General features: G+C 33.9%; 3 protein-coding genes and 1 long non-coding RNA gene across 14 annotated transcripts; 2 read left to right on the top strand and 2 right to left on the bottom strand.

Moving 5' to 3' along the window:
- The first annotated feature begins 2,104 nt into the window (after positions 1-2,104).
- On the top strand, positions 2,105-3,446 carry NFU1 (NFU domain protein 1). The gene is made up of 3 exons (XM_022902053.2): positions 2,105-2,560; positions 2,765-2,901; positions 2,987-3,446. The coding sequence occupies exons 1-3, from the start codon at positions 2,221-2,223 to the stop codon at positions 3,173-3,175; spliced, it is 666 nt and encodes a 221-aa protein (XP_022757788.1). The 5' UTR covers positions 2,105-2,220; the 3' UTR covers positions 3,176-3,446.
- Positions 3,447-3,483: 37 nt separating this feature from the next.
- Positions 3,484-4,952, bottom strand: LOC111304974 (insulin-induced protein). 2 transcript variants are annotated; one of them, XM_022902052.2, is made up of 5 exons: positions 4,474-4,952; positions 4,240-4,358; positions 3,869-4,057; positions 3,719-3,770; positions 3,484-3,638 (listed from the first exon to the last, which is right to left on the bottom strand). In XM_022902052.2, exons 1-5 carry the CDS (start codon positions 4,744-4,746, stop codon positions 3,633-3,635), a joined length of 639 nt encoding a protein of 212 aa, XP_022757787.1. In that variant the 5' UTR covers positions 4,747-4,952; the 3' UTR covers positions 3,484-3,632. The 2 variants fall into 2 exon arrangements, with proteins under 2 accessions (XP_022757787.1, XP_022757786.2); XM_022902051.2 differs by having other exon boundaries at positions 3,484-3,627; positions 4,474-4,940.
- Positions 4,953-5,066: 114 nt separating this feature from the next.
- Positions 5,067-10,980, bottom strand: LOC111304971 (SWR1-complex protein 4-like). 10 transcript variants are annotated; one of them, XM_022902042.2, is made up of 17 exons: positions 10,612-10,976; positions 10,412-10,498; positions 10,125-10,190; positions 9,982-10,041; positions 9,773-9,829; positions 9,346-9,475; positions 9,103-9,170; positions 8,872-8,964; positions 8,696-8,743; positions 8,213-8,389; positions 7,795-7,905; positions 7,156-7,251; positions 6,133-6,204; positions 5,955-6,015; positions 5,833-5,867; positions 5,637-5,720; positions 5,067-5,456 (listed from the first exon to the last, which is right to left on the bottom strand). In XM_022902042.2, the coding sequence occupies exons 1-16, from the start codon at positions 10,723-10,725 to the stop codon at positions 5,643-5,645; spliced, it is 1,353 nt and encodes a 450-aa protein (XP_022757777.2). In that variant the 5' UTR covers positions 10,726-10,976; the 3' UTR covers positions 5,067-5,456; positions 5,637-5,642. The 10 variants fall into 10 exon arrangements, with proteins under 10 accessions (XP_022757777.2, XP_022757776.2, XP_089606318.1 ...); XM_022902041.2 differs by having other exon boundaries at positions 5,067-5,496; positions 10,612-10,975; XM_089750192.1 differs by lacking the exon at positions 6,133-6,204 and having other exon boundaries at positions 5,067-5,496; positions 10,612-10,977.
- A 435-nt stretch (positions 10,981-11,415) lies between these two features.
- LOC149512785 (uncharacterized) lies at positions 11,416-12,761 on the top strand. Its single transcript, XR_016331402.1, has 2 exons — positions 11,416-11,496; positions 11,923-12,761. It is a non-coding gene; the product is annotated as an uncharacterized LOC149512785 (long non-coding RNA).

The raw sequence follows: 12,761 nt of genomic DNA, 5'->3' as shown, positions 1-12,761 counted from the left end.
TTAAAATGAACTGTAAAATTAATTATAATTAATATTAACCCTTTAATTTACGAATTAAAATTTTAATTCTTCTATAAATTATAATTGTATTATAAATGTTTGTATTTTCAAAATAATATCCATTGTACCAATTTTAAAAATAAATTGCATGCTTTCTTTATTTTTAATATTATATATGATATATTTTTTATTTTTTATTAAAAATTTAATTATTTAATTTTTTTTAATTCAAATTTTTTAAAATAATTTATATTATAAAAGTTACTTTATCAATCAACATCAACAACATACTAAGTTTTATATTCTATACTCTGAGGTCAATTGTATGAAAAACCAAATAAGATAATCAAGTTATGTTATAGTTTAAATCTTCTTGTCCTATTCATTTATATCAACAATCACCTTTTTATCTAATTCTTTAACCATCATATATTTTTTGTATTATTTATATTCATACATTTTCACAAATCAACCTCTAAATGTTTTGATATTTCTTAGATCTAAATATTCAATTATCCTAATCGGTGTACAATTAAGCCTATATTTTCACATGTCTAAACTATTGCAAACGGTTCTTTATCATATTCTCTTCAATTTGGACTACCCATAAATTTTCTCGAATTTCTTCATTTTTTATTTTATCTTTCTAACCCTATCACACATCCATCTAAGCATTCTCATCTCCATTACATTCATTTTTATCTTATGTTGTTTCTTAATAGCTTAACACTCAGTTTCATATAATAATGCAAGCTTTTAAGTTATTTTATATAACTTTACTTTTAACTTTAAAGATATATAGCTATCACATAACATATTTGACACATTTCGTCATCTCACCTATCCTATTTTGACATCTGCTTTTATCTCAGTATCATTTTAAATAATTGATCATAAATATTGAAACTAACTACTCTTTGGTATTCCCTTACTATCCAACTTAATTATATTAGTACTCATTTTTTTATGACTACTAAACTTGTATTCTACATATTCAACTTTAGATCTACTCAATTTAAAACCTCAATACTCCAATATACTCATCCATCATTATAATTTCATATTAAGGGCATCCAAAGTTTCAACAACTAAAACTATAATTGTCAACAAATAACATACACCATAATACCTTATCTTGGACATATCCAATGAACTTGTTTTATAACAAATGCAAAAAGGAAATAACTTAGTGCTAAGTCTTGATATCATTTTGAGGTAATTGGGAAGTTATTTCTCATGCCCTCAATCGTCTTTACATTCATTACCACTCCTTCTTACATATTTATAATTACGTTGATATATTTTAAAGGGCTCATTTTTTCATTAAGACTCATCAAAACACTTCTCAAGGAACTCTGTCATATACTTTTTTCAAGTCGATATATGTCATATATAGATCTTTCTTTTTTCTCCTAAAATCATCCAATAAAAGCCTTCAATAAATATCAATTAATAAATATATTTTAATTTAATTATACCTTATGAAGTTAATAAAATATTATTAATATTTTATAAATTGTTATGTTTATAGAATATTGAAATTATTAAATAATTATATAATATAATTATTTTGATATCTTTAAATACAAGATATTTAATTTTTAATAATATCAAACATAATAATTTTTAATTTTTAAAAATTAGTACCAAGCATGGTAATACCAAACTACCTAAAAGTTAATACGAAACATAGTATATTGTACGTTTTTTTATGTAGCTTTTAAAAATTATCTAATAAATTAAAAACTACTTAAAAATGTACAATATATCTATGATTTTTTTTTAGTAACGAAATAAAAGAGATTTTCAGCGAAAAATTTCATTATTGTATTTAAAGGTGTATAATGCGCTTTCATCTAAATTTATAAATGATATTTAATAATTTTAAATTAAATAAAAAATTAAAAAGTTATTAAAAATATAAAAATAATTTAAACAAATATCAAATATAAGTTTATGTAAAATTATATTATTCGTTTTTAAATAAAATAATAAGAATTTTCATTATTTTGTAATAAGTGAAGATAATTTTTTAAATGGAAATACTCTTACGATATTTTTTTTTTATTTAGAAACAGAGTTCGATAGTAACAAAATAAAAATTCAAGCACCACAAAACTAACTACGGCAGCTTTTATTGCTCGTCGCTAAAGTCGTTTTCGACTTTTCGTTATATATTTGGGAACCTTTCCCGAAATCAGCAACGATTCCGCTCCACAAATGGCGTCCATTGCAGCAACCTGGTTAACCAAAACCCTGATTTCTTCTTCTTCTACGCAAGCCCTGACAAAAACCCTTCAAATCCCACAATTCTTGTCCCTAAATCAACGCAGACGGGTATCTCCAACAAGAATCCTTCAGAAAGCCGTAAAAGCGTCGAGCTCGAGCCCAAGCGCATCCACTGACTCGTCTCCCGGGCTGTACTCTTCACAGCAATTCGAGCTCACTGCTCAAAACGTGGACCGGGTTCTGGAGGATGTCAGGCCTTACTTGATTGCCGATGGCGGAAATGTCGACGTCTTGTCTGTTGAAGATGGCATCATCTCTCTCAAACTCCAAGGTCTCTTTTGTCTTTTCTCCTGTCTTGCTCACAATTTTCTTTCATGATTAACGATTTATGTGCTTATGGCTATTTTATTTTTTGCTGGTTTGAAATTAGAAAAAAAAAAGAGAGAAATTTATTAAGATGATATGTATTTTCCCACAAACAAATTACTAGTATTCAGGTGAAGTGAGACTTCACCGCTATTATTTTTTATGACAGGAGCATGTGAGAGCTGTCCTAGCTCAACAACAACCATGAAAATGGGGATTGAAAGAGTTTTGAAGGAAAAATTTGGAGATGCAGTTAAGGATATTCGACAAGTGTATGATGTTGAAGAAAAGGAAACGACTGTTGATGTGAGTTTTCTACTTAACATAAAGTTGTCAACAAGAAAATTGTTGATCGGGTAAATTGAAATTTGTATGGCATTCTTGACAACAGGCAGTGAATCGTCATCTTGATATATTGAGACCAGCTATTAAGAATTATGGTGGGAGCGTGGAAGTATTATCCATTGAGGGCGGGGAATGCACTGTGAATTATACAGGGCCTGAATCCATTGGATCAGGGATCAAAGCAGCAATCAAGGAGAAGTTCCCAGATATCGCCAATGTTGTCTTAACTGGCTAGGTTCATTTTAAAATAAGAAGCTGCAGGTTTTGATCTATTCTACTTTTTTCACGAGGACTGAGATTGCTTTCTTACGCCCGAATTATAATGCCTTTTTGTTTATGCATGTAAAATTTGGATTATAGATATGCAAAACCACGTGGCGACAGTGATTAAATCTTCGATCCTGATGCATGGATTATCATTGTCATGGTCATATATGTAATCTTGTAAACACAGTCAAGATTTCATTTGGAAATCAAAGTCATTGTCATCATTCGATACTCAGAAAGTTCCTTGCAGTTTTACTGAGTAGTAAAATTCCGTACCTGGTAAAGAAATAAATCCTGATCAGCTACTTAGGTAGACTTCTCTGTATCAGTAGCATTGATGGTTGATTGTACCCAGCGTGATAAACTGACAAGGAATGGGGTGTAAACAAAATAGCAGGTGACTGTCCAAGTGACTAGTCCCTGCATTAAAACTGAAACTCTCAACTTTGGATGTCATAGAAGTTCATGACTGATAAAGTTTCTCTTTAGTAATGTACTAGTAATTAATTACCTGCCCGAAGATTTCAACATTTGCTTGTGGGTAGTACCAGAGGTGGAAGAACCTGAAACAGAGTGAGCATCAATCAATTAAATCAATGGTAAATTGCTTCTACTAATTATTTTGTAGGTGATTAATTTACGCAAAAGAAAGCAATCTTACTTCATCAAGGGAATTTCAGCTAGGGGGCAGCATATGCCAATGACAGATGCTAGGGTAAAACCCAGCCGTGTCCTGTCTAGAGAGAACCATAAAAGCTCTGCCGCTGCAAATAATATGTAGGCCTCAATGTTGTCCGCTACTCCATTTTTATACATCTCAGCACTCAGTTCGATAAATAGTAACAATGCTCTGTGTTTAGTAGATTTGGTCAGAGCTACAAGGCAATAAACTTTGCAGTAATCAGAATTGATGTCTTTTTGGTTCCATTACAGTGCTTAGAGTATTTTTCGTATAAATTCTATCCGCGCCTTTATCCTGGTTATTGGTTAAGATCATGGAATGTAGAAACTAGAAGGCATAGATTGACTCACATCAGAGACCCAGACACTTTTTCCAGGCTTCCCTCGGGAACTTCTGAAGAAGCCTTCTCATCCAAGAAGAGTTGCAGCAACCCAACTGTGCAGTAGAACAATCCCAGCAAAGGAGGGACCTAACACCATTGCAACACATAAGAAAACAGCCATCGGAAAAATAAAGAAAGGAAGAGAGTTTCTACAGTGAGTTAAAAAGCTTAAAGAAGACGTACAACAAAGAATTCAATTTACCCATATATTCGTGTGGAGAGGACCGATGTTTATTGCTCCATTTTGGTAGACCACAAGGTCAACGCTTGAATGAAGTCCATCAATAAGGGGACCCAAAATGAAGCCAGAACCAAAAAGTGAGAGAGAGATTGAAGGCCAAGAGCTTTTTAGACCTGCTTTGCTTTGCTTTCTTATACTGCAACAATCTATAGACCGAAAATGTTTCAAATTATTAACTTTTTGCGAAGGTTTGGGAAGCGAACGAGGGCAGCTTAGAGCGATGAGGTTAGGCATGTTTATCCCCTCACGTTGGACAGGTGCTAAGTTTCGCTGCTACTAAATTTTCAGTTTGTAAGTTGGATATGGTATGGATCCAATTGAGCTGTGGGTACACACTTTAATATTAAATCAGAACCACTGAAGTAAAGTGCAGAACCAGAGGCCATGGTCCTTCGCAACGTAATGACAGGAAAAAGTACGGAATTGATGTGACGCGAGAGTTGAAACTGAGAGCCGGTTGTGCCTTCGAACAAAGGCTCACCCCTTTTTTTTTTTTACTGAAGAAGAAATCGGATACGCTCGAGGTCTTGAAGACTTTTGGAGAAACCAGCGCATTCAACAAAAAGTTTCCCGAGAAATGTTAATTTCTATTCTCAAACAGAAATATACTTACAAGGATCAACCGGTCAACATAAACGTAAAATTACAAAACAATTAGCACCTGACCTACCAAAAACATTTACAAAATCAAGATGTCCAATTCTCAGCTAAGGAAATCGGTGAAATATATGTTTCAGTTTTGGGGTTCTGATGCTTTATGCATATCACTCAAAAAGATAGACTTTTTCCTACTTGTGATTACTGACTATAAAGCTTAGACTTGGGTCAGAAAATAAGACTCGTAGTCAAGCCATGGAGATTCAGCATCCGCTTCAGATGTCCCAGGCAGATTAAAATGGGGCTGCCATGAGTCCGCATCTGACTTGCAATGTAATCGAATCCAGCTTGGAATTTGGAGAATCAGAAAAGCAATATCCTCAAATACTGGAGAAACATAGTAAAAGATAAAATGGAAAATCTACATGTACTATATATAACGTCGAAACTAAGGCCAATACCAAGCATGGAACATAGTCACCCTGCGGAAAACTCTTAACTTATATGAGGTCAATTTGCTTGCTCACCCTTGATTATAGATCTGAAGCCTTCAACTTTCTTGGCCTTTTATGGGCTGGTGAAGATGGAGTCTCAGATGCTCTTCCAGGTCCCTATAGACAATATCATAAGAGGAGATTATTTCTAAACTACACAAAATAAAGAGACACAAAAATACGAACACAAGCAAAAAAAAAAAGATTAAAGAACATTATTGACACATACTTTGCGTTTTTGCTCCCTTTTGCCAAGCCTATCACCTGGAATTACAATCAAAGATGAAAGTTATCAAAACCAGTAAATTCACTCATCCAAGTGAAAAACTACAGGAAAATTAGATATATTACCTCCAAAACTAATGGTGTCAGGGACAAATGTTCGATCCTGATCCACAGCAAGATATGATTTCTGCTCAATTAAAGGACTCCAAATTTCAAGATTTTAACAATTGAAAAGGGGCAGTCTTCTCATAATCACACGTCTATGCAACTAGAGATACAGAAATCAGAAACTCAGATTTTCAACCTTAGGTGTGACTGGCATATCAACATAGGAACTATCATGGAATGATGAACCCTCCGCCTCCTTGTATTGCAACTGTTAAAAGACACATATCATCCATGAACCGCAGCACACCACTTCTAATACTGTGTACTACTAATAATCATAATCCAAACACTATTAACACCTTAGCTTAATTACTGTACACTACCAATCAGTCATACTTCTTAATTTAGATTTTCCCAACTCAAAATCTAGAACCACACACTTTTAATTCCTTAGCTTAAGTGGCAAAAGTAAAATGAATGATCTAAAAAAGAAAAAATTATATTTGGGAATGAAAATGAGAAATACCATGACATAAATAACATTTTTTCATAAATAATAAATTCATTAACAGGAACTGGGGATGTGAACCATAACTAATACAATAATTTTGCAGGAATGATTTAACTGAAGATCTTAATAAAGCTTGGCCCTCTGATGAAACCTAAAATGATACTGACAGTATCAGGCAAACGCTGGGACACAAAATGAGACACCTCAGATTCTAAAGTAAAACTCAGCCCAATCCTGACTCATAAGCATGGGCAATAATGCATGAAAATCATTACTATTTGGAAGTGCATAGTTCATACGTTGTTCTCAGACATTCACCTAGAGACTATATATCACTGTTTAGTTAATAAAATTGCAAGTCATTCTTGTCTAAGTGAGAGGAAAAAGAATGCAAAGTTAACGAGGGAACAACACATTACTATTGCTAACAATCATCCAAGAAATATAGACACAACAGAAGCCTAGAACAGATCAAAAAGTGGAAAAAGAAAAAATTTCAAACATGACATAAAATAAATTTCCATTCATCAGTTTAGTTCTAAGGGGAAAAAGGAAATATAAAATAGAAGGCAAAATACAACTTATGTAAATTTTCACACAACCATAAGCAGTACAGGGGTGGCTCTCTCTACATTGAATGACTAGATATTATAAGATAAGAGCACAATTAGGACTACTATTCTACAGATAATTTAAGATATGAAATACCTGTTTCTGGAGATTTAGCAGAGTTAGAATCTCTTTTCTTAATTCCAGATGCTCAGCACAAACAGCCTTTGTTGGCACCTTTGGCTTTAAATCAACCTGTAAAGATTAATTTAATTTTTACAACTAATTTCAGAAAGATAATTAAACTAGAATAATGAAGAAGGTTCACAAAATTTATTGAATTACAAGCAAATGGCTAAAAGTAAGGAGCAAAGGATCTATTTCAGCATGAATTGGCAATAATTATTAAAAGTAATTGATAAGACAGGATTAACTTCAAGCTGTTAATATGAGCAATCATCTCACAATGACAACAACTATAAACAAGCATGCTCAAGTTAAATAATGTCAGTAATACTGAATCTCTAGACCGTCTCCAATAAACCCAATTTCATCTGAAAACAAGAAAAGACTACGTGATTTCAGGAATCATAGATCGAATGTTGTTCCTTCGGAGAAAGAGTGAGAGAAGGAGGAACTTCATGTATGAAACTTGCAATTAGACTAGGGTTGAAAAATGAAGTAACCATATAAGAGTTTTCATATCCGGTCATCATGAATACGATACAACATCATCCACCAATAACTGGTCTAAGAATACATCTGCACAGCATCAAATTTCAGGGAGCATAGACAAACCCCAAGATCTTGTAAGGCTTGCTCAACCCGCTTGATGGTCCGAAGTCCAGCAGATGAGCTTGCAGCTTGGACCATTTGCTCAAGGGCATAAGTTCTCAAATGTACCCAAAGCTGAGAATTATATGAAAGCAGTTAGATAGCTTTTCCACAAGAGCAAAGAATAATCAGTAACAAACATTAAAAAAATGTAAATATTCTTCCCTACAAACTTTCAAGGAGATGTAATGTTTGCCTCAAGTATTAATTTGACCATAAAAAACGTTGGAAGCAAACAGAAATTAATTCTTAAAGGGGAACACATATAGTAAGTCAGATTACATACATTTCCTAAAGACAGTCACTTCCACTTATTTATTTATTTTTATTCTTTGATGGAGACAGAGAAGAGAGAAAACTAAAGACCAAATGCCGCACATACCATACGCAAGGAAGCAAGAGTAGAGGTATTATCAGCCATCATTGTGGTGGAAGATGCAACAGCTGCAGAGGGAACTTGAACATTGGGCGGTGATATAGTATCTCCAAGAACAATATCTCTCTCAGTACTTTCAGGACAAATATCCGATGTGACAGGTAAATTAGGTTCTTCAGCAACCTGAACAGTATAAAACATAGAAAGCTATATTATTCTAGGTTGTGGAAAACACACGTGCAATCACATAGGCAAGTACACAAAAAAAAAAAAAAAAAAAACCACACACACACAGCCTTCTTTGATTTCTTTCTGAGTTCTGATTCGAGTATACTACATCATGTGACTCACTCAAATCAAGTTGAAAATCTTATCGCTTTAGGTTCCAATTAAATATTCAAGCATTACATAAACTGATAGAACAATTTAAACACCCTTTGCCATGGCAGTTGCAACTGCAAAATAGCAGCTTGTCATGCTAATACTTACTCGTGCAGCCATGCGTGACTCGGTTATTCTTTTTGCTTCAGCAAGTACCTGAAGAAACAAGCCACAGACCAGTGAAAAATCAAGTATGTATTCAACCAAAAAGTCCACATGCAAATAAATGCCGGGAATGTAACATAATAAAAGGCAATAGTAAGTGCCAAAGCAAAAATATGTACCTCAGCATCTTTCCGCTCTTGATGCCTTGTTTGAGAAAGGACCATTGATAAAGCACGCTTGCGTTCTGTCTCTTGAGAAACATTGTACGGTTCCTACACACAGAGGATAATATCAGAGATATACAGTATAACAATTGAAAGGAAATAATAATCTAGTGTGATATAAACACTATAAATTTCAACATAAAAGGAAATCATTCATATAAAATGTCACTTATATAGCTAAAAGACCTTAACCAGAGGATGTCCTGCAACTTCACCAGAAGATGAAGCCCTAGAACTCAGTATGGCTCGTGACACTGCACAAAGATAGTGCAATAATCAACATGAAACCAAATAACATCTCAAAGATAAGTTGAAATAAAAATCCACAGATAACGAATACAAGTATATGCAAATTCAAATTGCAAAAAGAACAGCATGAAAGTGATCTGAATGATTAGCAATAGATAGTCTAGCAATTAGATAGAATACCGCTATAATAACGATCCTTCAGTTCCTCCACAGTCCGTAATGTCAGGAGCCTGTCAGCTATAATGATGAATCGGAGATCAAACTGTTCACACAAGTCAAACAATCGGTCTGTTTCTTCCTTAGTCCACGCCTAATTAACAAGGTAAAACAAAGGAGAATTAACCTGGAAAATTCAATTCATGGCACGCAAATAGGCCTTAGTTCTACTATCTAATTTTACTATTTCAGTTAGACCAAAAATAGTCACAGCGGTTGCCCTCCCTATACAAGTTAACCAAAGAAAAAAAGACTATTTTTAGACTAGTCATAATAAGGTTGGTCTCAACATTTATATTCGACTGGGTTGAAGACTAAAAACTATTTACCCGGGGAGATAGAAAATAGTGGAAAAATAAAAACAAGATCTGAACCTCAAGTTGATACATACTGGGTCACTTAAATACTTCTCATACTCCTCATCTGTGTATCTGATAACCTCAACAGACTGCACCACACCAGACAAAGAAACAAAAACATGTTCAATTCCATGAGAAAACAAACTGCATAAAAGGAAAAGACAAAGAAAAATTAAATACAGCGTGAATTGTTTTTAAGTGTAACATAGACATAGGGAAAAAAGGCAAAATTTGCACATACCTTGTTATACTTTGCAAAGGAATAATCACCTGCTGGTGGAACACCATTTACAATTCTCACCTGCAAGGTATAAGAGAGATTAGGACCTTAAAAATGCTCGATTAGTGTAGGGTGAATTTTTTTTTCTAGAAACAAATACTTACCCAGTGGTAAAGTTGCAAATTATCCATTAGGGCAGAGCGTGGGAAAGGAAGCCACTGCCATGTGATCTGAAGAGAATTTCAAAAACATTAAGAAACCCCAAATTATAGCATTGACCACCCATAAATATATCCATGAAACCCAAAATTTTAATCTTTGATCATTCATAAAAGGTTTTTCTTTTTTTTTTTTTTTGCATTTGTTTTCAAATGTACATTATTTTTTTGTCTTTGAAAGTAAAATGCAAGCAAAAAAGTACTCTAACAAGCAAATGGAGTGTTGGCAAAACCTTCTCGCTAGATGGTGGGCGTCGTTTCAATTCAGAGGCGTCAATTGAAGGCATAAGCGGAGCCAACCCGCCAGTAAGGGCATAAACCTACAAATTCCACCCAAAAACATGTAATAAATAAATAAAAAAAAGAAGCCGCTCTTTCACTCAGTTCAAGCTAAAAAAAAAAGACATTAAAACACAAGCGATTTTCTTTTTACCTCGCGAGCAATGCCATCGGGTTTTCTCTGGGAATCTCTCTGGGGACGTGTTTTCTTCTCCTGAGTTATTGCCAATGGAGTTTTGGGCAGTCCGAGGATGTCCTTCGCGTCCATGCTAATTTTTCAACCCTTCACCCAGAAATTTAATTAGGGTTTTTACGATCCATCCGAATTCGCAACCTCTTCTGGGGAAGAAGTTGGCTCCTTTCCAGGAAATTAGGGCTTCAATGGGATCGATTCTTGGAATTTGGAGGAAATTTCTAGGGTTTTCTTCGAGCGCCAAAGTTCTTGTTTTTGAGCCGAAAACATGCAAGGTTTTAGATTGGGTCAGTTGCGGGTCACTGACAGGTTCGGGTTCCTATGGTTAACTGAGAACCGCCTCGTCCAGTTCCCATCTATTTTATTTTCTTTTTTATATTTTACAAATTATTTTATACTTTTTTTTAATATAAATTTTTTATAGTGATGAACAATCTAAATGTTTCATTTTAGTAGTATTTATTATTTTATATCATAATAATGCTTATTTATATTTTTTTATGATAATCTATATATAGATCATTTAAAAAAAATATTGAATACAAATTATAGATGGTTAGTAATTATTTTTATTTATTTATATTAAGAAAATAATATAAAAATTAGTATGTATTAAAAAATAATTTAAAATTATGAAAATATAATAAAAAAGCTATATTATAATTTATAATGGAAAATTTTGGGCTTACAATTGTTGGAGGTCGGGTCCACAAGGACAGCCCATTAGCTGGGTCACCTCCTTTTCTTCATGTTTTATATTTACGCCATCCACTGCCTTCCCTTTCTACTCCTCTTTCATCTGGCTCCTTCTCTCCCTGCGGAAAGCAAAACTGAGATTTCTTCAAGGTATGGAAATATGCTCAATTCTTTTGTTTTTCCTTTTTAATTCATGGGTTGTGATCTGCTCTTTGTTTGCAGCAGATAGAATCTCATAATCAAACAAACTCGTTTGTTTTTGTCAAATTGCTATGCTAAATATGTTAGTATGACAGTATCTCTTTAGAAAACACAACATAGATTCAGTAAAAACTAAAGAGCCATCAGCCATCCTTCTTTAGGCTGCCGGCTGTCCCTATAGTAGCAATAAAAGCAACAGAGAGAAGAAAGTGAACACCCTCATGCCCTTTTTCACTGTTCTTCTTGCGTTAATTCGCTGCCTCTACTTCTAAATAAGCAGCGAATAGTAGGGTTTTTTTTTTTCTCATCGATTATGCATAAAAAACTTGTTTTTCCATCTCAGTTTTTAACAAGTTTCAACTTCTGCGACTGCAGGTTGATTAACAGGTTTCAAGATATCATCATCATGGATGCTGTCGTCGCTATAACTACCATGGTTGACAGCTTAATCCTGAGGATATTCTGCAGAAGAGAAATCTCCATGGACGATGATCAATGCTTGACAAGCTTCTTCATGGCAAAGGCTTGTTGACCGATCTTTTGGTGCTATCCTACCTGAGCTTATAAAAAGAACACTACCCTCTTTTTCACCTTGTTTCCTCTTTCTCTGATCCCCACCATATTCTCTTCTTGACCTTGTAAGGCCTTTTCTTGACCTTGTAAGACCCCTAACTAAATCTGCTACTCTCGTTATTAATATCTTGATCGATTTCTTATCAGAATTTTCATTAGAGAGCAAAGCAATTAGCATCCGATGTTCCCACCTAACTCACCATCTCCTTCTCTGTCTATCCCTCCTGAGCTAGCTATATAACAAACAGATCGCATTGCAGAGAAACCTAGAGTTTCCAAATGTCAAAATCCCCTATATATATTTCTTAATCCTGAAGCCATGACCATTGCAGTTGCAGCAGCTAATATTATAGCTTCAAAAATGGCATGCAATGCAAAGTTTTCATGTCACTGCGCTTCATGGGTTATTTAGTTACTTTTATTGTAATTGAAATAAAGGCAAAAATGTAACTGATCGTACTCAAATGATTGTAAGGTTTTTTGCTCATAATCTATCAAGGTATGTAATTTTTTTGTACTCATCTGACAAAGCATTGAATTCCACTTTGTATTGGTATGCCTGCAGGAATTTGAGTTCATGCAGGGCTAAGAGTTGTCAGATTGTTTGACATTTTGTTTCTCTTAACGGGAACGTTTTTTTA

This window comes from Durio zibethinus, chromosome 21 (genome assembly GCF_047325235.1).
Source record: "Durio zibethinus cultivar Kanyao isolate XHJ-2024 chromosome 21, ASM4732523v1, whole genome shotgun sequence".
Classification (NCBI taxonomy): domain Eukaryota; kingdom Viridiplantae; phylum Streptophyta; class Magnoliopsida; order Malvales; family Malvaceae; genus Durio; species Durio zibethinus.
Note: the sequence above shows the minus strand (reverse complement) of the source record. Positions and strands in the feature narration are given on the sequence as shown.

What these genes read in the sequence shown, in the direction of transcription:
- LOC111304974 (XM_022902051.2), bottom strand. Translation starts at nt 4,746, where the DNA reads ATGCCTAACCTCATCGCTCTAAGCTGCCCTCGTTCGCTTCCCAAACCT. An exon ending in AAAGTGTCTGGGTCTCTGAT is followed by an intron (nt 4,058 to 4,239) that starts GTGAGTCAATCT and finishes TACTAAACACAG; the next exon opens with AGCATTGTTACTATTTATCG. An exon ending in ATGTTGAAATCTTCGGGCAG is followed by an intron (nt 3,628 to 3,718) that starts GTAATTAATTAC and finishes GTTTTAATGCAG; the next exon opens with GGACTAGTCACTTGGACAGT.
- NFU1 (XM_022902053.2), top strand. Translation starts at nt 2,221, where the DNA reads ATGGCGTCCATTGCAGCAACCTGGTTAACCAAAACCCTGATTTCTTCT. An exon ending in CATCTCTCTCAAACTCCAAG is followed by an intron (nt 2,561 to 2,764) that starts GTCTCTTTTGTC and finishes TTTTTATGACAG; the next exon opens with GAGCATGTGAGAGCTGTCCT. An exon ending in AAAAGGAAACGACTGTTGAT is followed by an intron (nt 2,902 to 2,986) that starts GTGAGTTTTCTA and finishes TCTTGACAACAG; the next exon opens with GCAGTGAATCGTCATCTTGA.
- LOC111304971 (XM_022902042.2), bottom strand. Translation starts at nt 10,725, where the DNA reads ATGGACGCGAAGGACATCCTCGGACTGCCCAAAACTCCATTGGCAATA. An exon ending in CTCTTGCTTCCTTGCGTATG is followed by an intron (nt 7,906 to 8,212) that starts GTATGTGCGGCA and finishes TATAATTCTCAG; the next exon opens with CTTTGGGTACATTTGAGAAC. An exon ending in TGACACCATTAGTTTTGGAG is followed by an intron (nt 5,868 to 5,954) that starts GTAATATATCTA and finishes TTGTAATTCCAG; the next exon opens with GTGATAGGCTTGGCAAAAGG.